Raw genomic sequence first — 25,064 nt, 5'->3', positions numbered from 1 at the left:
TGAGAAAGTCAAAATTGGCAAATTATGAGTTAGTAAAAAAGTTTTGATTCGATGGGTCATTTCTCGACTTTTTATCTACATTTTCTCATAATTATGACTTAATTTATGTCATAAAAAGTCATAATTATGACAAAAAAAAGTAGCTTTTTTCTTTTTAATGTGGCGGAAATGGGCTTAAAAAAATCCAACCATTGGTCAGATGTTGAAATGGCAGAAAAAGAAACCTCGTGATTCTTTTATAGTGGGTGGCTTGTTAACAGGTGTCGTGGTCGTGACAGCTCCCTCGTGATTCCCTCGCTGGCCAAACTACACACACCCACAGCGAACAAATCAAAACCCATCAAAACAAGTAAACTTGAACTTCCTTGTTTATCACGTGTGCCGAGGGAAGCTCAAGCTGCAGAATTGCAGGGGGCTATTAGTGCAGCGGGTGTACTCATAAACAAGCACAGCCAAACGAAATCAATTAAATAACAATTAATCCATGTCGTGATTATGTTATTTAATATTTAAAATAAATTAAAACGTCTGTTAACCTTTCTTTAAAAATGTAAAGATGAATAACATTATCCGTGTCCCACTTACATCATGGTACATTCCGCCCTGAAGCTGATTTCCCGCACCTTCTTCCGCAGTTGAATGACTGAACCTATGGAAAACTTCACGGACAATGAAGCTAACGTCGGTTCCTAATATTTTGGTTATATCTTTATTTATTTTCTCACAGTTTGTTCGAGGGGTAAGAATCAATGCGGTCGCTGCACTAGAGTGATCTATACTTTATTATAAAGTTTAGGCTATTAGGCTGTTTTGAGATTTACTCATTACCATAACGTTATATTTGCAGCTGGACGATTGCAGAAGTGGGATGTTTCCACCTAAAGGACCAACGTACTGCTGTTACTCTTCTCATATGTCCAGTTATTTGTACTCCTACATTTCATATACTTCTTTGTGGTCTTGTCTGATTATCTGATTTGATAACATGTTCAACTTCTCTTGTCATTTATCTAGGTTTAAAGGTAATGTGAGTTGGTACACTGTAAATCTCGATTTACCCCCTAGTGAGAGATGGACCCAAGTGATCAAAGATAAAAACACAGAGGTAACTGTCTCCTTAATATAATGCATTAACTTTTAGGGGTCGGACCTTTGTTTCTGTCAGTATTGTACATGTTTTTAATACTGATTTTCTGCTGTCTCATGTCTGGAGGATGCAACTTTCTTGTGTGTCTTGTGTTTCCTGTGATTGTTTTTACATCATTTACAACATTAAATCATGTTGATTTTTCAGTTGTTCACAATGGTACAGTCAATAAAAGACATCGCCAAGGGCTTTTTCCATGGAAAACTTATTGATTTAGTTGACGAGGAGCTGGTAAGCAATTAAACGTATGAACAAACTCAGACATCTAACAACTCTTTGGATATTTTGATTGTGTATACAGTACCGGTCAAAAGTTTGGAAACATTACTATTTTTAGAGTTTTTAAAAGAAGTCTCTTATGTTCATCAAGCCTGCATTTATTTGATTAAAAATAGAGAAAAACAGTTATATTGTGAAATAGTATTACAATTTAACATAATGGTTGTCTATTTTAATATACTTTTAAAATATAATTTATTTCTGTGATGCAGAGCTGAATTTTCAGCAGCATTTTTCTGGTTTTCAGTGTCACATGATCCTTTAGAAATCATTCTAATATGCTGATTTATGATCAGTGTTGGAAACAGTTTTTTTATAACCTGATATTTGATGAATAAAAAGTTAAAAAGAACAGCATTTATTTAGAATAGAAATCTTTTGTAACAATATACACTACCGTTCAAAAGTTTGGGAACAATAACTTTTCTTTTTTTCTTTTTTTTTTTTAAAGAAATTAGTACTTTTATTCAACAAGGATGCGTTAAATTGATAAAAGGTGATGGTAACGATTTATATTGTTAGAAATGTTTTTATTTTGAATAAATGCTGTTCTTATGAATAAATGCTGTTAACGTTTTTTTCATCACTGAATCCTGAAAAAAGTATCAAAGGTTCCAAAAAAATATTAAATAGCACAACTGTTTCCAACATTGATAATAACTGAGTATCAAATCAGCATATTAGAATGATTTCTGAAGGATCATGAGACACTGAAGACTGGAGTGCTTGCTGATGAAAATTCAGCTTTGCATCACAGAAATAAATTACATTTTAAAGTATATTAAAAAAAGAGAACCATTATTTTAAATTGTAATAATATTTCATAATTATTATTTTTATTTTTTTAATGAAATAACTGCAGGCTTGATGAGCATAAGAGACTTCTTTTAAAGGGATACTCCACTTTTTTTGGAAAAAGGCTCATTTTACAACTCCCCCAGAGTTAAACAGTTGAGTTTTACCGTTTTCGAATCCATTCAGCCGATCTCCGGGTCTGGCGGTACCACTTTTAGCATAGCTTAGCATAGATCATTGAATCGGACAGGGCCATTAGCATCTCTCTCAAAAAAATGACCAAAGAGTTTCGATATTTTTCCTATTTAAACTCGACTCTTCTGTAGTTACATCGTGTACTAAGACCGACGGAAAATGTAAAGTTGCGATTTTCTAGGCTGATATGGCTAGGAACTATACTCTCATTCCTGCGTAATAATCAAGAAACTTTGCTGCCGTACCATGAGTGCAGCAGGCGTAATGATATGACGCAGCGCCTGAAAATAGGTCTAATAGGTTAGACAAACTTAGTCCCGGTCACGTTGGAAGTTACCGAGCTGGGGACTATTTTCAGGCGCTGCGTCATATCATTACGCCTGCTGGACTCATGGTACGGCAGCAAAGTTTCTTGATTATTACGCAGGAATGAGAGTATAGTTCCTAGCCATGTCAGCCTAGAAAATTGCAACTTTTCATTTTCCGTCGGTCTTAGTACACGATGTAACTACAGAAGAGTCAAGTTTTAAATAGGAAAAATATCGAAACTCTTTGGTCATTTTTTTGAGAGAGATGCTAATGGTCTTGTCCGATTCAATGATCTATGCTAAGCTATGCTAAAAGTGGTACCGCCAGACCCGGAGATCGGCTGAATGGATTCGAAAACAGTAAAACTCAACTGTTTAACTCTTGGGGAGTTGTAAAATGAGCCTATTTCCAAAAAAAGTGGAGTATCCCTTTAAAAACATTAAAAATAGTAATGTTTCCAAACTTTTGACTGGTACTGTACAGTATTGATATTTTGTTATTTTATATTTCTCACTGTTTCATAGCCGTTGATTGTGGACACACTTCCACACCCTTTCAATGAAGAAATTAAGGGAATAGCAGCAGTTTCTGGCATCCCTCTGGGTGAGATTTTTCTCTTTTGATTATTTTTGTTATTCTTTACATTTTATGTAAAACTTGACAATATACTAAACAATATAAAATCAAAGAACACACAAACAACAATGGTGCAATCCATCAAAACAAAGGCACTCACTAATTTAGCTAATAAAAGGACCTCAACTTTAATCTATGATTTATATATTTTATTTTATTTTATATACCCCTCTAGGTGAGATTACACTGTTCAATATCTTTTATGAGGTTTTCACTGTTTGCACATCACTTGTTGCAGAAGACTTTAATGGTGAGAAGATATAAATCAGATAATTCACATAATGTTTTTGATCAAATTAAGTGACACATTTAGGTGTTTTATTGTGTATTTTCCTCTTTTTGTTCAGGGAATATTTATCATGCCCGGAATTTGGACTTTGGACTATTTATGGGGTAGGATGTGTTTATTTGCCAGATATTTGAGAACACACTGAATTTTCTGCAGCATGCATATTTTTCAAATAAAGTCATACGAATATTGTGGGATTTTTTTTATAAAGGTGGGATCGACAGAATAAAACATGGACTTTAACCGAGAAGCTTAAACCTCTTGTGGTGAATGTCAATTTCGAAAGGAATAACAAAACCGTGTTTAAATCAACAAATTTTGCCGGATATGTTGGCATACTCACTGGAGTTAGACCTGTAAGTGAATAAACATCAAAAAAATATGATGGTTTGTTTAAATGTAAAGCAAGTAACTGTTTTACTTGTTTAGGGTGAACTGACCCTAACAATGAATGAGCGTTTCAACTTTGATGGGGGTTATATTGGTAAGATTTTATTAAAATGATCTTGACAATTGAAATCTAAGTGTCAAGTGTATAAACAGTTCTGCTTGAATGTTAAAAGTTTGTAAATAACTAACTACAGTATACACAACAGTATTCATTTCTTCTCAAAATTAGCTACAAATCATGGGTACAGCTAGATGTTCTTGATGGTTGACTGGTTAGATAACATAATGAACTCTCACAGGGATTCTGGAATGGATTATTGGCAAGAGAGATGGAATGTGGATGGGTTTTCTTACTCGCAAAGTCCTGGAAAATGCTACAAGGTACATTCAACAACACTAGCATAACATGAAAGCACATCTTCATTGATTTCACTGTCTTAACCAAGAGTCACACAGTGTTAATGTAATAACAAAATAGCATTATCAGAATAAGAGAAATGTACACAGTAGTGACCAACATATGAAAATTGCCTTTATTCAAATATTATTAAAAATGTGTTTTAGATTTTGTAAGCTAATAATAATAATTATTATTGTTAATAGTATTTACTTATTTTTGCATGGTAAAAAAAAAAAAAAAAAACCTGTATCTTTTTTTTTGGGCCAAATAATTTTGTCAGATAAATAGCTTAACCAAGTCTAGTGTTTTGTTCTTCCCTCATATTTAAAATATTAAAACCATTTCCATGGTTTAATCAGACTTGTAGGGTCATTAAAAACAAATATCCCTTCCGGACATCACTTTTGGCCACTACTGTGTGTGTGTGTGTGTGTGTGTGTGTGTGTGTATGTATGTACATGTATGTGTATGTGTAGATTATATTCAAAGTAAAAAAAGGAGAAAACTAATAAGAAGCCTATTTTATTTTTATTTTTGCTTGCAGTTACGAGGAAGCCAAAGCCCAGCTCTCTCTGACGAAACTGCTAGCACCTGCTTACTTCATCTTGGGTGGTAACCGAACGGGACAGGGTTGTGTGATAACCAGGACTAGAATAAACACGTTAGACATCTGGGAGTGAGTAAATCATATCACATTTCTATCTGCAATGTTTTAAAACTGCCCTCTGAATTTGTTGTTACTATTGGTGATGTTTAAGACTTGATATGGACCTTGGGAGATGGTACGTCCTGGAAACGAACTATGATCACTGGGACCAGCCTATGATCTTAGATGATCGCAGAACACCAGCAATGAAGTGCATGAATCAAACCACACAAGCGGTATGTGGCATTTTGTTTTAGAAATAAAATGGCTTTGTAGTAGCAATTTAGAGTAGTTGAATTAGTTTACAAGCACTTTTAAAATGAGCTCAATTTGTAACTGAACTTTCATAAAGCCATGTTTAATAATGGAAAACAAAAGAAATCCAATTTTTAATTTCCACAGAAGATTTCTTTGTCATCTATATATGATGTTCTGTCAACAAAACCAGTTCTTAATAAGGTAAGTCTGTCTTTCAAATGAGTTGACAAAAGCCTCAAACTATATATGTCATACTTTTTGTTTTAATTTATTTTATGTATGGTATGAGTAGGAGAGCGTGTTTGATAACATTTCTGCATCAAATGGTCAAGTGTTGTATAAAGTCGTCATGAAGCCATTTTCTGTCCTGTCTTCACAGTTGACAACCTACACCTCATTAATGGAAGTGTCAACTGGAACTCTGGAGTCTTATATCAGAGACTGTCCAAATCCATGTACACCGTGGTGATCTGCCATCACCTCTGAATGAGCTGAGGCGTCAGGAATAATATTATGGAATACTGTTCTTGATCTGTTATTACAGGGCCAATGTGCATGTACAGGAAGGAGTGTAGAAAAAAAACGTAATGTTTCTCTTGCATAACAAACTTTGAGTAACCACACATTTTAAATAGAAATGTTTTTGTGTGCTCTTTGATCGTCATGTCCATACATAAGTTAATTTTAATAAGTGTTGCCTTTTTCTATGAGGAAATACATTTTTCTGAAATCCTTGGTGATGCCAAAAAGTATTTTTGTAATTTATAATTGTTGGTGTCTCTTTCTGGGAATGTGTTAAATGTAAATTCCAGAAATATTTTTTCCAAATGTAATATATAAATCTGGTAATTCTATAATAAAATGTTGCTTCAATAAAGGCTAGACATCTTTTCAGCATCATTGCTGGTCTAGAAAAAAAAAAAGAGCAGATTTACTTTTACTTTTGTTGTGTATATGCATGGAAGAGCCGGACAGTAACAGAGTACATTTACTTGAGTACAGTACTTAAGTACAATTTTGAGGGATCTGTACTTTACTCGAGTATCATTTTTGGGGAGTACTCATGACTTTACTCAAGTACATTTGAGAGGCAAATATTGTACTCTTTACTCCGCTACATTTCTATCCATAACCATGAGTACCCGTTACTTATATAAAAAAAAAAAAGGAAAAAATAAAATCTCGGAAACCCTCAATTTGTTGTTTCCCTCTCAAACGTGATTGGATTGTGCAGGCGCCACTGATTGGGACAGCCTATCAGCAATCACCTTCAGCTTTCCGCCAAAGTCAACTCCATGGTCAGATTTAGATAAGAGACGAAACAATGGATGAAGACGCAGCAGGTCCATCCCGGGAATGTGCCAACCCGTGGCCCCACCTCGCCAGACTATTTCAATTTTCTGAACAAGTTAATGATAGTTTTCGCTTCAAGTGTTTGCTGTGTTTACCAATGTAAGCACTGTGGCAGTAGTAATGCAATATTTAGAAAATGTACTCTTGTACTCTTGATACTCAAGTACTTTTAAAAACAAGTACTTCAGTACTTTTACTTAAGTAGACATCTACTTTTACTTGTACTTGAGTAAAATTTAGCAAGGGGTATGTGTACTTTTACTCAAGCAATGAAGCTGTGTACTCTGTCCGCCTCTGATGCACGTCGTCGTCTACCATCAGCACAATGTGCATTATTTTGGGGTGAAACACTCCTCTCTCTATCAATGTGCTTCACACATGTTTTTCCCATTTTGGCTTTATGGGTGAATCAAATCAGGTATTTGTTCCTGTGGATCAGACATTCTTTAATCATTGTTCTATTTATTTTTAAATAAATATTCTCATGTTTTATATTCAATAAATATAGGCTGTACATAAATACAAGTTACACAGCACTCTGACTTTTTCATTTAAAATAACTTCGTAACTGGACTCTCATTAATTTGTCCAAATTTTACTTGAACAAATTGAAGGTCAAACTTCCCATAATTTTCACTTTCATGGAACAGTTTTAGTGTTGTTTTTTATGTTAAATGTTTTTGGGAGCTGTTTGTAGTTATCTGCACATCTGTTTTGATCCAAAGTGACTCAGCCCAAAGTAGTGCACGTCCAACCACAGGAAATTTGGTCAGGCACCAGAACAGACCTCAGGAGCATTTGTACAAGCTGTTGAGTCTGTAGTTCTTCTTTAGTGCACAAATTGAACTGAACACGAGATCACTTGGTGTCGATCTTTCATCTTTAAATACGACATTTAATGAGAACATCTACGATGTCAGTTTTGCTCATCATTTGGATACTTTGTACCCTGGATTTGTCAGACTCTGTAAGTGTCTTACAATTCATTCTGCTACTTTCTTGTGTGTTGAAATTATCTTTAGTTACAGGTAAATTAAAAAGTGTTTATTTTATGGTGAATTAATTTACAGCTGTCATTCTGTGTGTCGTGTGCATTTAGGCACCTGACGAATGTGACGATGAGATAGAGCGTCTTCGAGCGGAGATGAAAAATTTGGAAGTTCGCCATTCAAAGCAACATCAACTTATTCAACGATTAACGAATCTCAACCAGATGAATGAACGTTCCCAAAAAGAGGGCTCAATTTATGACATGGGAGACAAACAGTACATGGGTCAAGGCTCTATATTATTTTATTAAGATATGGTATTCACTGTCCTTGTGTAAATATGTGGTATTTGTCTGATTATAACGGCACAAAGCAGCACTAACAAAAATCAATCTGCCATATACAGATTGTGCTCAGATCTTCAAAAATGGCAACATGCAGAGTGGATTTTACATGATTAAACCACTGCTGAGTCCAACCATGATCAGAGTGTACTGTGATATGACAGAGGGGGGTGGATGGACAGTCTTCCAGAGACGCTCAGATGGCAATCAGTCATTTGACAGGTATGGAAAAGTTCATTGTTGTGACTGTGAGAAGAGATGTGCTTTTAAATAAATTAAACATGATTTTTTTTTTTTTTTTAAGAGATTGGAATGATTACAAAACAGGATTTGGTGACATGAAGTCTGCTAATGGAGAGTTCTGGTTAGGGAATGATAATCTCCATTATTTGACATCTCAAGGTGAGTAAATCTATACATCTAAAATGCATACAAACTGAGACAGATGTAATGCGTCATGATGTGTCATAATTGATCTGAATTAGCCTATATTATATCAAGGAGATGTTGAATGCTTGATTCTGATTGGCTGATGAACGTTCTAAGGTGTGTGTGCACAGCTAAAGTAGTTCCAGGCAGGTCTTGACCGGATTACAGTTCCATATATACTTCGCCAAATGATTGCAGTTATTTCAAATTTCGCCTAAAACTGGGAGATGATGGAGTGGAGGCTGAACAGGGGAGGGATGGAGGGCCAGGCCCGTGTGGCAGAAATAGGCCTAGAGAACAAGGCGGAGCCGGCAGTTCAGGAAACCATGGAAGCAATCACAGACAGATGACAATGGTAATAACTGTGAGACTTGGCGGCGCAGAGACCACCGGGATTAATTTTGCAGCAACTCACACTGACCTCAATTGTGGATCCATCACACTAGCGGTCAGTCTCGTTCATCCAGGGACTGGTCCAGTGATCGAGGAGATCTATGGAGAGCCAATCTCTCCCAGTACACATAGCCTTCACTCCCGAAAAATCCTCAGGGGAAACTTGATGTGTGCTGGTTATGACATGTGGAGACTATGGTATGGCGGCCATGATGTGACGAGACTATACTGCAGGATTGCAGGATTCCTCATTTGATATTCCCACAGTAAATGAAGAGCCGCTCAGCATTAGGGCAAAGTCAATGTATTCCAGGGAAAAATGGATCTTACCCTCTGGCATCCCCAAAAGAACGGATTCGTTTAAACCCGCACGGAATATGTCATTAAGATTATTATGATTTAATTCAAGTCCACAGTGCAACAGTTGGCATAACTTCTCTACATACTCCTCTATGGTGAGGTCGCCCTGACGAAGGCACAAGAGGCGAACTGCTGGTTCATACCTTTTCTTTTGTATGGTCTTGTGTTCTGTCACGCACTGGCTTGACTTGATAATCCATAAAATATGCTTGACACAGAAGAATGATGAAAACACATTTAACAAACTCCAGGAACCAAACAGAGATACATACCAGCACGAAACATTAACAAAAACAAATAACAGACGAAGATTGAGGGTTTCAAGACACAAGATGACAAGGGGCTAAATGAAGGACAGTAGGTGATTAGATGACATGGTAACAAACAAAGATAACTATGGAAACAAAGAAGATTAAAATGGAAACAGGAACTAAATCACAGGAACAAAAATGAAAGCAAATAAATATAACAAACAATAGGATAAAAATATTTGTCTAATAATTGAACAGCCTGTCGTCAATTATTTCTTATATTGTATTATATTACATTATTTATCTTTCAGTTTTTTTTTTATCCTTAAAATGTATCCTTCTGTTACGCAGATGATTACACCCTGAGAATCAGTCTGGAAGACTTTGAGAGCAGCTACCGTTTTGCAGTGTACAGAAAGTTCAAAGTGGATAATGAACAGGTTTTAATTCTTTTTTTATTAATCTCTTCATATTGTGATTAATGATGTGTGAATGCCCATGATGAACCAACAGGTGGCTTGTGAAGTTTCTAATAAATCAATATTCTATTTTCATTAAGAACAAAAAGAAGGGGTTACACAATATCACAATTTTTATACTTCATTTTGTGATCCGAATGGTATAATATCTGTGTGCTGTTTAATTAGTCAACGTTTAATCTCATTTGTCTTTTCAGAACCATTACCAGCTCCAGTTTGGTGCATACACAGGAAACGCAGGGGACGCTCTCTCTGGCAGTTATCATCCTGAGGTCCAGTGGTGGGCCAGCCACCAAGGAATGAAGTTTAGCACACGAGACAGGGATAATGACCGCTACGACCGCAATTGTGCTCAGGAGGACAAGGGTGGCTGGTGGTTTAACAGGTTTACGTCTAATAACAGTGACAGAGCTTTTCACATAACAATGACAATTACAACACAGGTCATTTTTGTGTATGTAGGGCAGTTCTTCTCAAGTAACCACATTTCTAGTTCGTCACATTTTTGTATGTTGTTTCACCTGTATTCCTCTAGATGTCACTCTGCCAATCTGAATGGATTTTACTACCGAGGACCCTACAGCGCAGTCACTGATGATGGAATAGTGTGGTACCCATGGCATGGCTGGTGGTACTCCCTCAAATCTGTCCAGATGAAGATCAGACCAGCCATTTTTGAGCCTAATGATGTTTAACTCATGGATCTGATATCTAAACTACGAAGGCGATGAATTAGTGGATGGTGGCAAATAATTGTAGTCCATCTTAGTAGTCCAATTCTTAACTATTTACATATGTAGTTCAAAAAGCTATTTTACTGCATGTAGCGCAATAAAAATTTCAACACATCCTTGTTGCATCATTGTGTGTTCTATCACAGTATCTTTAATTTGATTCATTTGAAGAAATAAATAAACATTTCAAAATAAATCAAAAGGTTTCATTTAAAATAGCATTTCTTTAAATTATGAATAGAATATAGAATTTAACTGCCACAAAAAAATTGTAACTACAAAAATACGTTTTCTTTCTCTTCCTAAATTATAGTAATATCTGTCAAGGTAAATGTAATTAACACCTAATGAATATAATTCACAGTTCTGCAGAAATCGCAAAAATCTATAGGCTAAAGATAAGTGTTTTAAATAAATAATATGTATTCTATAAAATATTTTATAAAACTTTATTAGTGATTTTATATGTATAGAGATCACATTTTAAGTTAACTATAATAGCTATAATAAAATAACAAAAAGCTGAATGAAAACACTTCCAAAACTTTAACATATGAAACAGTATTTGTTCTTTTTTCTTGCAAGATATTTAATAGACTTTTCACTAAATATTGAAACATGGTTTAGATGTGCCTAATTTTCTTTCCTGTAGCCTATAGGTCTAGTGAGTGACAGTACATTGTAACGGCTCGTGTCCTGCAGTGACGTCATTTAAGGTGAGCGCGAGCTCACCTGAACTCTCACCTGTACTTTGCAAGCGCTGCTGTTAACGGTAGCCTAGATATCTGAATTCAAGTTTAATCCCACTCGCGACGTGCGGGGTAAGTACGCAACGCTACCAAAAGAAGTTGAGCAGTCAGTGTAAATATGTACCTTTCTACAAACACCCTCTTGTACCAAACATTTAATCCGTGATTTAGTAGCGCGAGGCATGTTTCTGCAGTTACTCGTGTCGCGTGAGTTGTCTTTCATGGCTTTTGTTTATGTTTTTATTACGCCTACTGAATGTCCATTTAGTCTGTATTGTCTGTGTACATTTATTCAAAGGGATCTGCTTGTATAGCTTTACAACTTTGTTTACTCCACGTGTTATTTATAGCCCGAGCTGCCAGAGATCCCAAACAGGCCTCTGATATTTCTCTGTCAGGTGCACAAGACAAGGCAGCGATCAGGAAATAGATTGTGTCTCAGAGGGAGGTATGAGGGAGAAACATGAGCTGGGCAGGAATAAGTTAGTAGATTTGAAGGCATCCAATAAGCTTGTTTCCCCCACCCCGCAACATGAAGCAACCTATGTTTGACATACTCTTATGAATATTATTTAGTTTATGTTGGTTTGATATGGTACAAATGCACCGTTAGTGTGTGGTACTATGGGACCTATGTTCTTGTCTTGACCAGATATGGTGTTCAGAAAGAACAGATTTTTTTTTTCTAGACTGTTTAGCAACCTTTCAATAAATGTGTGAGAATCAGCAGATGTTTATGGGTAAACATGGTTGTTACACAACTTTTTGTTGTTTGAAGGTGGATGTTTGTGAGGAGGGTAAAAAGGGAATGTTGATGAGGCATACATGCATCTAAGATTTCTTTATTTTGGAAAGTCTCATGCTCACCATGGCTGCATTTACAAAATACTTTTTAAACAGCAGTATTGTAAAATATTACAGGTAAAATAACTGTTATTTTAATATATTTTCAAATATAATTTATTCCTGGAATGTCAAAACTGAATTTTCAACTCTGGTATCCAGTGTCACAAGATCCTTCAGGAATCATTCTAATATGCTGATTTGGTTCTCAAGAAACATTTTCCTATTATTATCAATATTGAAAACAGTGTTTGCAGCATTTTTCCAGGATTTTTTGATAAATAAAATCTGAATCAGAAAAGATGGACTTGAACTCTGTGGCTAGTGTCCAACACTTATTAGTGTCTTTTGTTAACCAAGATTATGGAATTCTACTGTGGTTTAAAGGCCTTTTAAAGATGGATTAGTCAGGAATAGTACTGTTCCCAATGACAGGATATAATACCCCTCATGCCTTCTGTTACATAAGTCAAGGTATTGCCAAGTATTTGTCAATACAAAGAAAGTGTTGCTTTATGTAGTAAATGTATGCCTCACTGTCATGCATCGAAGAAGGATTGCTTTTATAAACATATGACATTTAACTTTTTTGTAGATGTTTGTTTTATAATTAATATTTTATATATTGCCTAGTTTTCACACTAAAAAAATGCTGGATTGTTTCAACTTATGTTTGGGTCAAATATGGACAAACCCAACTGTTGGTTCAAATTAACCTAAATTCTTGCTTAATTAAAATTTTAAACCAACAGTTAGGTTTGTCTATTTGTGCGAGTGTAAAAAGTGTATTTAAAAATGGTGCACCCAATTTGTTTTTCATTATCGATTTTCCCCTAATGTCACTGCAAACATGTGACTCTTGTTCCATGGAACACAAAAAGTGAATTTTTAATTCTTTAAAGGCTTCGCAGATTTTTGTACTCAAAAAAGAGTAGAAGCAAAAGTTATAACAATAATTATCAGCTGATTATTTTTGAGTTGACCTAAGCAGGGTTTGAAACAACGTAAGTTAAAAGTTTTCTTCGGCAGAAAATAATTGTGTAGTTGACATCCAGTTTTGCAATTTTTCCTCATTTATCCCTCTGATGCCTAAATCCCTAAATCCCTTCAAAAATGCTATTGGCTGCTTAGCAACAGCGATTATACTGCTTTTGACCTGACATGCCCAGGCCACTCCCCTTATATAGCTCTTGTCTGGGATAGGGTAACCAGCCACTGTCCCTTGTAAAGTTAGCCTTGAGGCTTTGCAGTGGGTTCAGTCATGGCCTAGGCTGGAACTTGAACAGCATTTTACGAGTAGAGGCGTGTTTTAGTATGCAGGGACAGCCCAAAAGTGTGCTGACAGCAGCCTGGACTGTGCCACATTCCTATGAGACGGACCATTGCTGCGAGCCAGGAGTGGTGCTGAAGGAGGGACTGCTGGGGCTCATGGGTATTTTAGAGCTGGCAGTCTTTATATGCGTGCGTTTAGTGTGGTGTAGTGTTTACCACAGCACTAATAGGATTGATCCTGAGATATGGAGCTGTGAGTGCTGCAGGGGCCTGAATGAGATGTGCTGAACTGACATGTTTTGCCTGGTAGGACTCTGGTTTTATGCTTTTTTTAAAAAGAAAAATCTATTCATAAAATGTTATAAATTACTCTCTATATAAAATAAGACAGCAAGTGCAAAAATGCTATTAGAAAGCCATGGCTGTTATTTTTTGCAGTTACAAGCTGTGGCCATTTGATTTAGGAGAGATGACTTTATGAAATTAATTTGTTTTATATAATAGACATGAAATAAATTTAAAGTAAATTTAGTTTTTTTGCAATCCCTCTGCATGTTTTTATTTTGCTTTTGTTTTATTTAACATTAACTGACATGCTGTTAAATTAAATTTTTGTTTGTTATGCCATATGCTATGTTGTTATCTTATGCCTTAAACTGAATTAGTGCCAGAGTTTTGACATTTTTCTAGTTTGGGTTCTTAACAATTAGGCTGCTATAACCCTCAAGAATGAATGATTCATTGTATTTCACTGTTGCTTTTTATGAGAGTTCAATATATCATCGTTTTATGTTCCTTTAAAGATGAAATAAGACGCATCCATCAATAATTCTCCAGGCGGTAGTGAAGTATTAACAGAGGGGCTCTTGTTCCTTTAATGCCCAGCCCTTGCATGAGCAGTCGGACTGTAAATGACTAAGCACACTGTTAGTTCCCTAGGTAACCTTTCACTCAGTCAGCGAGCCGAGGTAGGAATTCTTGCACTGCCTTTTTAATCGGAATATTTGGGAGAGAAAAATAGTTATAGTGATTGTATTTATCATAATGCTTTTATGTGAGAAAATGATGGGAAATTGATGGTTTTGGTACCTTTGTTCAATTGATTACCTTCAAAATGATATGCATTATAATGTTCAAGCTGCTAAATAAGGATTTGCTTAAACCTGTGAGAGTGTAATATTACTGCATGACTATGATAAAACAGATAAGACACTAAACCTTGAAGACAACATTGCTTACTGTCAGATGCTTAAATGTCAAAGTTTGCGTTATTAGTATTTTGCAACAGCAACAGCAGATGAGTATCTATTATTGATAGAGTTGACTTTTATAAATGCAAATTCAAAGTGGTAATGTTGTGTGATCACATTCACCTTGTGAGCAGACTCTGATTCTGTCATTTGTGATACTGCTTTTTTGTGTATAGTTTCATCAGTATATCAGAGTTATCTTTATAGTTAATGGCATGTTGTGATTGTGTTTTGTTATTTCAAAAGAAGCTTGACAGAGAGCTTGTCTCTGCATCTGCATAACTGGCCTCTCTCCTCATTGTACCAGACAGAAGTGCATTAGAGCATGCAAGGCCTTTCCCTCAGCAGAGGCAAAGTATGCCATGCCTCTTCCACCCCTGTGGAGTAGTGCAATGATGTTAATGTGGGGAGACAGAACCCAAAAAATAAGTAGTCTGGCCTTCAGAAATATTTGGGTCATTCTGTATTTTCAGCAGATTGCAAATTATGTTTATTAAATCTTGAAGAAACTGTATTGGTCATCAGATTTCATAAAATTAAGTGGAACATTTTGGAAGTATTAGTGTTTGTTTTAAGTCACAGCAAGCCTTCTGTGTTTGAAAAAGGCATGTGAAGGTGAGCCGTTTTGTCACTGTCACAGGTGTTTTCACTAGCACTCAGGACTGCTTATCTAAATACATGTGCTCACTGGTCTCCATCTAACCAGTCATTTGTCTGAAACTCAGCACATTACATTCAGGCCACTAGCCTGCTCTATCTTAGTTGGTAATGTTATTAAGGCTCCTGTGAATAGTAATTCATCTAATATGTATTTGTTTTATCCGTAAAAAAAAAAAAAAAAAAAATCCTAATTCTGCTCTAGGGTGTTTTTCTTTCCTTTTTTTTTCCTTTTTTTTTTCAATAGAATTAGTTATGCTAATATTCAGAAGTTTTGGGTCAGTAAGATTTATTTTATTTTTTGGTAGAAAGTAATACTTTTATTCAGCAAGGATGCATTCATTTTACCCCAATTTTTTTTTTAAACACAATTCCTATGTTAGTTATAGTATTTAAATAGTTTGTAAATGTATAATGTTTCAAAAAAGTTATATTTCAAATTAATGCTTTTTTTTTTTCATGTGAAGTCATGTAACACTGAAGACTGGAGTAATGACTTCTGAAATGTAATCTTTGCCATCACAGGAATAAATTGTATTTAAAATATTAAAATGTTCATTAGAAAACAGTTATTTTAAGGTGTAATAATACTCACTACTGTTTTTACTGTATTTCTTCTCAAATAAATGTAGTCTTGGTGAGCATAAGTGACTCAAAAAAAAAAACTAAAATCTTTGTGGTTCACTAAAATCACCAAAACATTTTTTTAAAGATGTTTGATAAAACACTTCATAATTTGGTTTTCAGTTCCACATTAAGAACGACTAGAAGTTGGTAACCGATGAGTAAGCTCTTGCATTTTTAATGGCGTTTCTCTAGAAGTCATTAAGAATTAAACAGGGGATCAATTTTCTCATTACTCTTATAGTAATTGGTCAGTAGATTATGTAACATCTGTACTAAGTAGACTGCATTACTTATTGCGACCAACAACACAACAGGTTGCCCAAATTGTACTTGGCTAGTGTATGTGTTTGTTCAGTGAATTATTATATCCACAATAGCTAATAGCTAGCCTAGCCCTCTTTTTTTTTTAGCTACAGCACACTGAGTCACCTCTGTTATTTATAACCTCTCACATCAATCTAGACAATAGATGCATTGTTTGGAATTTCTGTACATTTGTTTACTATTCTTTCTTTTTTTTCAGGAACATTCACACAATGTGCTTCAATCAATAACCCTGTGCTGAAGTTCAGGAGACAACTAATACAATTATCATAAAACAAGAAGTGTTTCAGACAGTTCGGATGTGAAATTGCCATGGAGACTACGCATAGATCCATGAATCTTACTTTCTCCAGTGAGGACAAAAATGGAAATAATATCGCCTGCCCCAGTGAGCACTCCCCTGATTCCATGAGGAGCTCTAGCAGTTTGAGTTGTGGCAGTTCAGAGAGTCCTCCCGATGTCGAAATGGAGGACCATATCACTTGCCTTGCAACAGTTGAGACTTCTTCCTCAAAGGTATTGAAATCAAGCAGCTCAACTGCTGTGGACTTTGCCAAATCAAAAATTGACAACTGGAATGAGAATATGGCTCTCTTAATAGTGAACCCCAAAAACACTGAATACAATGAAAGAGGCAGAGACAGGAGCTCGGAAACCTCCCCTGACAGCGGAGGGCGGGAGCTATCTGAAGTGGACTCCTGCGAGCCATCGCGGCGTGGATCCACTGAGAACTGCTGCTCCGTGAGCTCTGGTGAGATGGTGATGAGAAGTAACAGCTTTGTCTTGCATGAGACCGACCAGCCTCTTAGCATCTCACTGATCAGGGAGTCCAGAACCTCCTTGGATATATCTTCAGACCTTGGCGTGGTATCAGGCATGCTACCTGATTTGTGCGAGGGCCTAGCCGAGGTGCCACAAGGAGAGCCCAAGAATCTGGGCTTGGAGTGTACCTACATCCAACCAAACAATCAGACCTTTCTCATAGATGAAAGGTCATTGAGCATTGAGAAACTTGAATGTGTCACACCTGTTCATTGTCATAAATCTAATAAAGATGTGCAAAAGATGGCATGCAACACCAGTGGATCCAATCCCTCAACTCCAGTGGAGGGGAAAACGGTGCTTCTTACTGCTTTTGAGGATCTCGACATCAGTGGCAATGCTCAAACCTCAACTCCAGTGCAGTCTGTGAGTAACAAGACGTTTTGCCTCCCATCTCTATCTCAGTCACCTAAAGATGAAGGGGATTCAGTGAGTCCAGTGGCTCAAGTTATAAGTCTGCAGCGAGACACTGCCTCTCAAAAGACCAAAACATCCTTGATGTCAGCGAGTAAAAGCAACAAGATAGAAATAAAACGGTTTCCTAGGCCTAACTTCAGTAATATAAAGTCTAAAATTATGTCACGCGCAACCAACCCCTTCAAGACACCAAAGACTTCATCGAGTTCCATAACTCAAACTAATGAAAACCAGACTATGGACCACCCTAAGTCATCTCCAACCCAATCCACTTCTTCCGCAGTAACCAGCACTTCTGCCACACAAGCTCAAAGTGTAAAGAGCTCCAGTGCAGCTAAAAGAAATCGCTCCACCACTTGCCAAGAAAGTGGTCCAGTCTCAAAACTTCGACCTCGCAGATGGTCTGAAAGTGCTACCTTTTCTAAAACGAGTAAAGATGGGTCACAAGAGAAGAATCCACAGGTCAGCGGTGCCTTGAACCTCACCACACCACAAAAAAACACTAAAGGAGGTTCTCAGAATCAGGGTGGAAAGACCAAACCTACAAACACTGGAGAAGACGTGCAGGGGAATGAGTCTCTGAATGTTCGAGGGAAGAGTCAGAGAATCAGTTTGTTGGTGAGTATGTTATGGACAATAACCGATAATTGGCTGATATTAAAATGACATGAAGTAAAATGATAAAATCAATCCAAAATCAATCTTTTCAATTGCTACAAGGGGATTTAGATAACACACCATCATAATGTATAGCATAAGATTTACTAAAGGTTACTTGATATTGAATTATTAGTGTAATTGTTAGATGATGGAAAAGGTAATCCCAATGTAAAAATAAGGAAATGAGTATGGGGAAATGAATATGCAATTATAGGGATAGTTTATCCCAAAATGTAATTTGTCATTTACTAATTGTTGTTTATTTACCCCAGAAGACTTTCGTTCATCTTTGAAACACAAATTAACTTATTTTTCATGAAACTTAAAAGATTTCTGTCCCTCCATTGAAAGTCCGTTCAACCAAAAATTTGAGGCTTTACTAAGTTCAGAAAAAGATTGTAAAAGAAATGTTTAAATTGAATGGTTAAACCAAGTCTTCAGAAGAGACTAAATGGTTTGATACGACCACATTTAATTTGACAAAAGTTTTGGTTGTATAGGCTATAAGAGGGACAGAAATCTGACATGAGGGTGAGTATTTTTATTTTCCCTATTTATTATTCTTTTATATATATATATATATATATATATATATATATATAAAGTAATGTTTACCTTAAAATGTAAACAAATCATTCAAAGCTATACTTTCTATGTTAGGATTATGACTGCCATATCAAACGAAGCACAAATTCACGAACAAAAATCAAACAAGAAAGTATTTACGCAGTGTGATTGCAGTTTTAATTACTGCTGGGAGAGGGCAGCAAGCTGAGTCTAGAAAATGCGTTCCATGTGAACATCACATCATGTTTACAGAGCTGGAGAAGGGAATGAAAAAAAGAAATTGGCAGTGACTTCAGAATTCCCATGGGGACTGCATTACAATAGCTGCTCGTGTCTCTGGTCCGTGTGAGTTTCAATCCCATTCTTCAGCTCTGTTATGGCCAACGCTGCCGTGAGTGTGGGGAGCACAGGCTTGGGGCGGCATGTGTGGGAGCGAGTTGCTGAAAGGGAACTTCTCTTGCAGGCAGTGTCTGCCAGGCCTGCAGCGGCATCATCATGTGAGTGGAGCAGAGGCAGGCTTGGCCCCCAGCCATCCCCAGCCCGGACAGGAGGCGCTCACGTTCCAGCTGCAAACCTTCGACTGCCACTTTCAGCCTCTAAGCTCAAGCCTGGCACAGCAGGAAAAGATGGCAGCAGTTCCACCGACATGCCTTCGCCCAGAAGCAAACTGAGCACATCTGATGGTAAGGGCATAGTGCACTCTTTGGTCAGTTTACACTTTTACAGTGTGAATTGGTGCATGCTGTAGTACAGGCTGGATTGTCTTACTAATGGTTTAATGATCAAAGTGATTCAAAGTGTATTTCTTATTTTATATCTACTGTAGAGCCATTAGAAACACTAGTGATGCCAGATTATTGTAGAATAAAATGCATAATGTACATTCATTGTTTCTTCATCTGTGAAAAAAAAAAAAAAAGTTTTAAGGAGCACTTGTTTTTTTTTGTACAAAACCATTTCAGGTCATATAATAGACTTCTTTCAAAAACATTTTCAAAAACAAAAAATTATGTTCACCAAGGCTTCATTTATTTGATCGAATATATACTATAAAAAAGTAAGATTGAGAATTAATTACTTTTAAAAAAGCGTTTTTATTTTTTATATATTTTAAAGTGTTATTTATTCCTCTAATGGCAAAGCTCAATTTTCAGCATCATCATTACTTCAGTGTCACATGATCCTTCAGAAATCATTCAGGGAAGATATAGTTTAATAGTATATAATTGTACTATTTGTTTGTAAAAAAAAAAAAAATTGCAGTACAAGCATCTGTATGCTTATTTGTGACACGTGGCATGTATAATTATTGATTTATTGTTTGTTACTTTCCCATTGCAGTTAAGCTCAAAATCCATTTAACTGAAGGTGCAAGTGCGGTTTCAGGATCCCAGTCCAGACCTGTGTTCACAACTTCAACATCAGCCTCCAAATTGCCAGTGAAGCCCAAAATACTGCCCAAGAGTTTCAGCACTCCTCAGACAAGTGGACATTCAAAGCAAGGTGAGCTTTCTGTCCGTCTCCATACTGCTTTTCCATTGTGTTTCATTGTGTAGAACGTAAACCTAGATTGCCAGCCTTGTGGAGGAAAATAATAATTATGGGTAAAAGTGACTGTTTCAGACAAGATCAACCTCATGCTATCCAGCTTGACCCACATTCCCTTCTAGGTCAGTGGTGCTTTAAAACCAAAGCTTGGAAATGAAATCCCTTCTAAAGGATGCAATCTACTTTGCCTAGATTTTTGAAACATTTCGACTTTTGGAATGTGCTTTCAGCTTAAATATAAAGTTGTTTAAGTATTAAGTAGATTCAATGACCTGAAATCAGTTTGATCAGGAGAATCAAACATGAAAATATAGGCTGTTTTTTCAGTCTAGACTGATGCTTTTTTACCTTCTGTATAGTCTGCTGCTCTCATTGGTTTATGAACATGTTGTTTGTATGGATCGTGCCACTCAGTCCCAGATGTCTGCAGGGCAGGGTTTGTTCTGCCTCAGTTCACTTGGAGGGGTATGAGAAAGCAATGCGCATGAAAATAACGAGGATCTACAAATGCAAACAGATATTTTCTCTTCATTGTGTTTAACTCTCTATGGATGGTCAATGGTCATGTTTGCACACGGAGGCACCTTGACTGAAATCCCAGTGCAAGTTTTTACTAATTCAACCCTGAATCAGCAGCCAAGCTATTGTGCCCAGTGTGATCTGACTCTCTTGACATGCCTCCTTATCGGATCTTATCGTATTTGTATTATTCCTTTGATGTCTTCCTTTCATGGAAAACCTAAGACACGGTTATGGCGAAGTAAGTAGAGAAATGTTTTTGTTTTTTTGCTTTGTGAAATTCAGATGTGGAGTTCAAATTAAAATTTGTTTGAGATAATGACAATAACAAAGATACCTTGTTATTTGATCAGATAGCAGCGTTTCTATATTGCTAATGTGGTAACAGAAGTCTTTTAGTATTATAGCTGCTGACTGTGGCATTTGGTAAAGATTCAAAAATCATATCAAACCACAGCAGCGGCGGCCTATCAGAGAAGGTGCGATATCAGTGAGAGATCATCTGTTTATAGGAGTATGGTTGCTATCAAAAAGCAGAGGTGGACAAAGTACACAACTTCCTTACTTGAGTGAAAGTACAGATATTACTGGTCAAATATTACTTTAAAGTACTTGAGTATCTAAAGTAAAAAGTAAATGTCATTTCCTTGTTTTCTTATTGTTGCATTGTTATAGTACCTTATGCCTCTGAAGCAACTTAGTGAAGACACTGACCAGTTTGTAGTATCTACGGAGTTTTAGGTTACAAAACCTATAGAAATTAAACTGACAAAAAAAGCCATAATCATCTTAATTTTTTTTATTTAACACCCCTACCACCTCCACAAAAGTACACATCTTTGTATCCATTCATGTACATTTGACTGTAGTGGTCTGTAAATACAGACTGATTAGAAAAACAACCCAGCTATACAACCATATCTGTATAACTGCCCAACAGCAATAATGCTTTAACTTGCAGCAAAACAGAAATACTTATTTGCCATGAAAACAAAACTTTCAAACCGTTAGTTGCGACAACGATACTGTCTCTCACAGATCACTAGTAGAGAAACCGTAGGCTACTAATTGCCGAACTTCGCCACACTACAAGAGTGATTACTGATAGGCTGTCTGCCACCCGCAAAAAAAACAATCATGTTTTAGAGGTGAAAAAAATCATGCCCTGACTAACATAACTACTTTCTACTCAAGGACCTTGACAGAAATGTAAGTAAAAAGTAAGATATTTGTCTTTCAAATGTAGTGAAGTTAAAGTAACAAGTTTACAGAAAAAAATAATACTCAAGTAAAGTACAGATACTCAAACTGTACTTAAGTACAGTACTCAAGTAAATGTGCTGTCCACCTCTGTAGATATGATGATAAAACCTGCTTACCTTTTATTGCTTTGATCAATATTGATTCCCATACAAGCCTCCACAGGAAATTCCATTGTAGACCCACAAATTAATTAATCTACTAAAAGTCTGTGGAAGATTTATATTAGTAATTTATGTATTTATTTATTATTATATATATATATATTTATTTATTTATTTATTTATTTATTTATTTATTTATTTATTTATTTATTTATTTTCAGACCATGCAGAATCCTCTATGGGAACTTTTAGTAAACCTCCATCTAGCAGGACCACGCTGTTAAGAAGCAAGCTGCAGTGCCCACCTAACCGGAGTGTATCGTCAGGTATAGGTAATTACATTCAATAACATTCTGTGCGTTAAATTCACCTCAGATGAAGGGCTAGTACACAAACAGGCTAGGGCATGTCTGAGTCAATTCTCCCAAACCAAAAGATAGATATAAGAATTAACAAATGCTAAGAGACTGAAGCCTTTTTAGTTCCAGTCAGATTTTGAAATATTATTTTGCTTTTTTTTACATTTCAACTATTTAATCTATTTGGCTCTGTTTAGACTAAAGAAAGTGTCTATGGTTATGTCTGTTTAGAGTCTGATTTACGCTAAATCTAAAGTAATCTGTTTTATTTTCTCTACTGTGGGAACAGGATGCAAAAACACATCCTCATCAAGTTCAGTGAGGTCTTTAAGCAGTCCTCTGAAAACCCCTACCAAAGCCCGACTCATGAGACCTGCTGCTACTCCTACAGGTAAGACACAATTTATAAGGAACTTGGAAGTGATGTGTACAATTATTTAATTATTTGATTAATTGTTTTAATTAATTATTTTGATTATTTAATAGTTTATTTAACAGACTGCCCCAGAATTAGCTCTAGAGCTTAATTTCATCTGCAGTCCATGCAGGAAGAAAAGAACATAGGATTTGACATAAGTCATTAATCAGTAATCAACAATTAAAATAGATTATCTTTTTTTTAACCCTTAAATACATGAATGTTTCACCAATCATTATTACATATTCTTTAGTGACCATGATCTATAGTATATCTAACACGGATGGATCTCTACTTGTTGTGATATGAAACTCTCCTCATATTAGAGTAACTATTACAGAAGAATAAAATTAAGCATATTTTGTTACCTTTTGTAGCTTGGAAGGGTTCAGTTTGAGCAGATGTTATGTTTTGTTTCATCATCACTGTCCTCGTCAGAGCTCATTTCCCAGTACATTCAGCATCTGGCTCATATTCGCCATCTCAAACATATTCTCAAAACTATCATTTTCAACATTTTCAACATTTTGATCACTAACAGCTTCTTCACCAGATCCACCATCAAGTGACAGTGACACTAATATTTGATTGTGTTCAGTACTTTCTCTGCAGTAAATCAAGTTTTGCTGATGATACTTCCTATTCTTTTGTTTTCTGCCTGCAGTATCTATAGCCTCTTTCACACAGCGTGTTGATCCCGGGAAATTGCCGGGAAATTGCCGTAAAATTGCTAGAGTGCCTTCTGTGTGAACGCAAACACGTCCGGGGACGTATATATAATTATTATTATTATTTCTTTTTTTTCTTGTTATACTGTTTATAATGAATTGATTGAGGAATACTAAGAAGATTGATGTCTAACTTTAAAAAAATAATAATGAGGAGGAGGGTAGTGAACGACATCTTGGGTCACTAAAGACCAGAGGTATGAGTTTAAGTGTTAATTTATAAATTTAAATTTAGGTTTCAGATACACTACTGTTCAAAAGTTTGGGGTCAGTAAGAATTTTAATTTTTTTAAAAGAAGTATCTTCTGCTCACCAAGGCTGCATTTATTTGATAAAAAACAATAAACAATATTGTGAAATATTATGACAATTTAAAATGACTGTTTTCTATTTTAATATATTTTAAACTGTAATTTATTCCTGTGATCAAAGCTGAATTTTCAGCATCATTACTCCAGTCTTCAGTGTCACATGATCCTTCAGAAATCATTCTAATATGATGATTTTGATTCAATGTTGAAAACAGTTGTGTACAATTTTTTTTCAAAATTCTTTGATGAATAGAAAGTTCAAAAGAACAGCATTTATTTAAAATAGAATATTTTCTAACATTATAAATGTATTTACTGTAACTTTTGATCAGTTTAACTCATCCTTGATGAATAGAAGTATTGATTTATTTTATTTCTTTCCCCCCAAAATAAAATTGAAATTCTTACTGACTCCAAACTTTTGAACGGTAGTGTTTAATGTTACAAAAGCTTTAGATTTCAGATAAATGCTGTTCTTTTGAACTTTCTATTCATCAAAGAATTTTGAAAAAATATTGTACACAACTGTTTTTCACAATATTACTGTTTTTTTTATTTTATTTTTTTATAAATGCAGCCTTAGTGAGCAGAAGATACTTCTTTTAAAAACATTAAAAAACTTACTGACCCCAAACTTTTGAACGGTAGTGTATATTCCTTCTCTAATTGAAATAAATACCGTTCATATACTGCATATTGTCTGTGATGTGTGAGCGGAATGTCAGTTGGTTTTCTCTGTGAAACACCCTCTCAGCAATGCAGAAATATTTGTCACTCTGTCTTGTCTCAGTCAGCCTTTCTCAACCTGGCACATGTAATGTGTGCTTTCTTACTCTCCTTAAGTACTGTAATTAAGAATGGACATTGCATTCCTTTCAGGGATTAAGTCTTGAGTGTATGCATGAAACTAAGTGATTTCAGAAAGTACCTTTTTTGGCAAGCCAACTGCCTCA

The 25,064-nt window shown here is 35.8% G+C and overlaps 3 protein-coding genes across 9 annotated transcripts in view; all 3 read left to right on the top strand.

The window, feature by feature from the left end:
- The first annotated feature begins 600 nt into the window (after window positions 1–600).
- On the top strand, window positions 601–6,495 carry asah1a (N-acylsphingosine amidohydrolase (acid ceramidase) 1a). 2 transcript variants are annotated; one of them, XM_084430150.1, is made up of 14 exons: window positions 601–739; window positions 848–920; window positions 1,015–1,105; window positions 1,295–1,378; window positions 3,250–3,328; window positions 3,537–3,611; window positions 3,709–3,754; window positions 3,862–4,006; window positions 4,080–4,134; window positions 4,340–4,421; window positions 4,985–5,116; window positions 5,199–5,322; window positions 5,489–5,545; window positions 5,724–6,495. In XM_084430150.1, exons 4-14 carry the CDS (start codon window positions 1,304–1,306, stop codon window positions 5,811–5,813), a joined length of 960 nt encoding a protein of 319 aa, XP_084286276.1. In that variant the 5' UTR covers window positions 601–739; window positions 848–920; window positions 1,015–1,105; window positions 1,295–1,303; the 3' UTR covers window positions 5,814–6,495. The 2 variants fall into 2 exon arrangements, with proteins under 2 accessions (XP_084286276.1, XP_084286275.1); XM_084430149.1 differs by having other exon boundaries at window positions 622–739; window positions 848–891.
- Window positions 6,496–7,453: 958 nt separating this feature from the next.
- fgl1 (fibrinogen-like 1) lies at window positions 7,454–10,791 on the top strand. The gene is made up of 7 exons (XM_084431213.1): window positions 7,454–7,664; window positions 7,797–7,971; window positions 8,093–8,252; window positions 8,335–8,432; window positions 9,815–9,903; window positions 10,140–10,327; window positions 10,478–10,791. Exons 1-7 carry the CDS (start codon window positions 7,596–7,598, stop codon window positions 10,635–10,637), a joined length of 939 nt encoding a protein of 312 aa, XP_084287339.1. The 5' UTR covers window positions 7,454–7,595; the 3' UTR covers window positions 10,638–10,791.
- A 578-nt stretch (window positions 10,792–11,369) lies between these two features.
- mtus1a (microtubule associated tumor suppressor 1a) overlaps window positions 11,370–25,064 on the top strand; it is a 31,637-nt gene continuing 17,942 nt past the window's right edge. For 2 of the 6 annotated variants that reach the window (XM_084429917.1, XM_084429918.1), the window contains exons 1-6: window positions 11,370–11,497; window positions 16,598–18,255; window positions 19,328–19,547; window positions 20,206–20,367; window positions 22,517–22,621; window positions 22,944–23,045. In XM_084429917.1, the coding sequence (XP_084286043.1) occupies window positions 16,711–18,255; window positions 19,328–19,547; window positions 20,206–20,367; window positions 22,517–22,621; window positions 22,944–23,045 (2,134 nt within the window). In that variant the 5' untranslated portion in view covers window positions 11,370–11,497; window positions 16,598–16,710. Of the gene's footprint in view, window positions 11,498–13,624; window positions 13,847–16,597; window positions 18,256–19,327; window positions 19,548–20,205; window positions 20,368–22,516; window positions 22,628–22,943; window positions 23,046–25,064 lie in introns of those variants that run through there. The other 4 variants (XM_084429913.1, XM_084429915.1, XM_084429916.1 and 1 more) reach the window with 3 other exon arrangements.

Source organism: Rutilus rutilus, assembly GCF_951802725.1.
Source record: "Rutilus rutilus genome assembly, chromosome: 14".
NCBI lineage: Eukaryota > Metazoa > Chordata > Actinopteri > Cypriniformes > Leuciscidae > Rutilus > Rutilus rutilus.
Note: the sequence above shows the minus strand (reverse complement) of the source record. Positions and strands in the feature narration are given on the sequence as shown.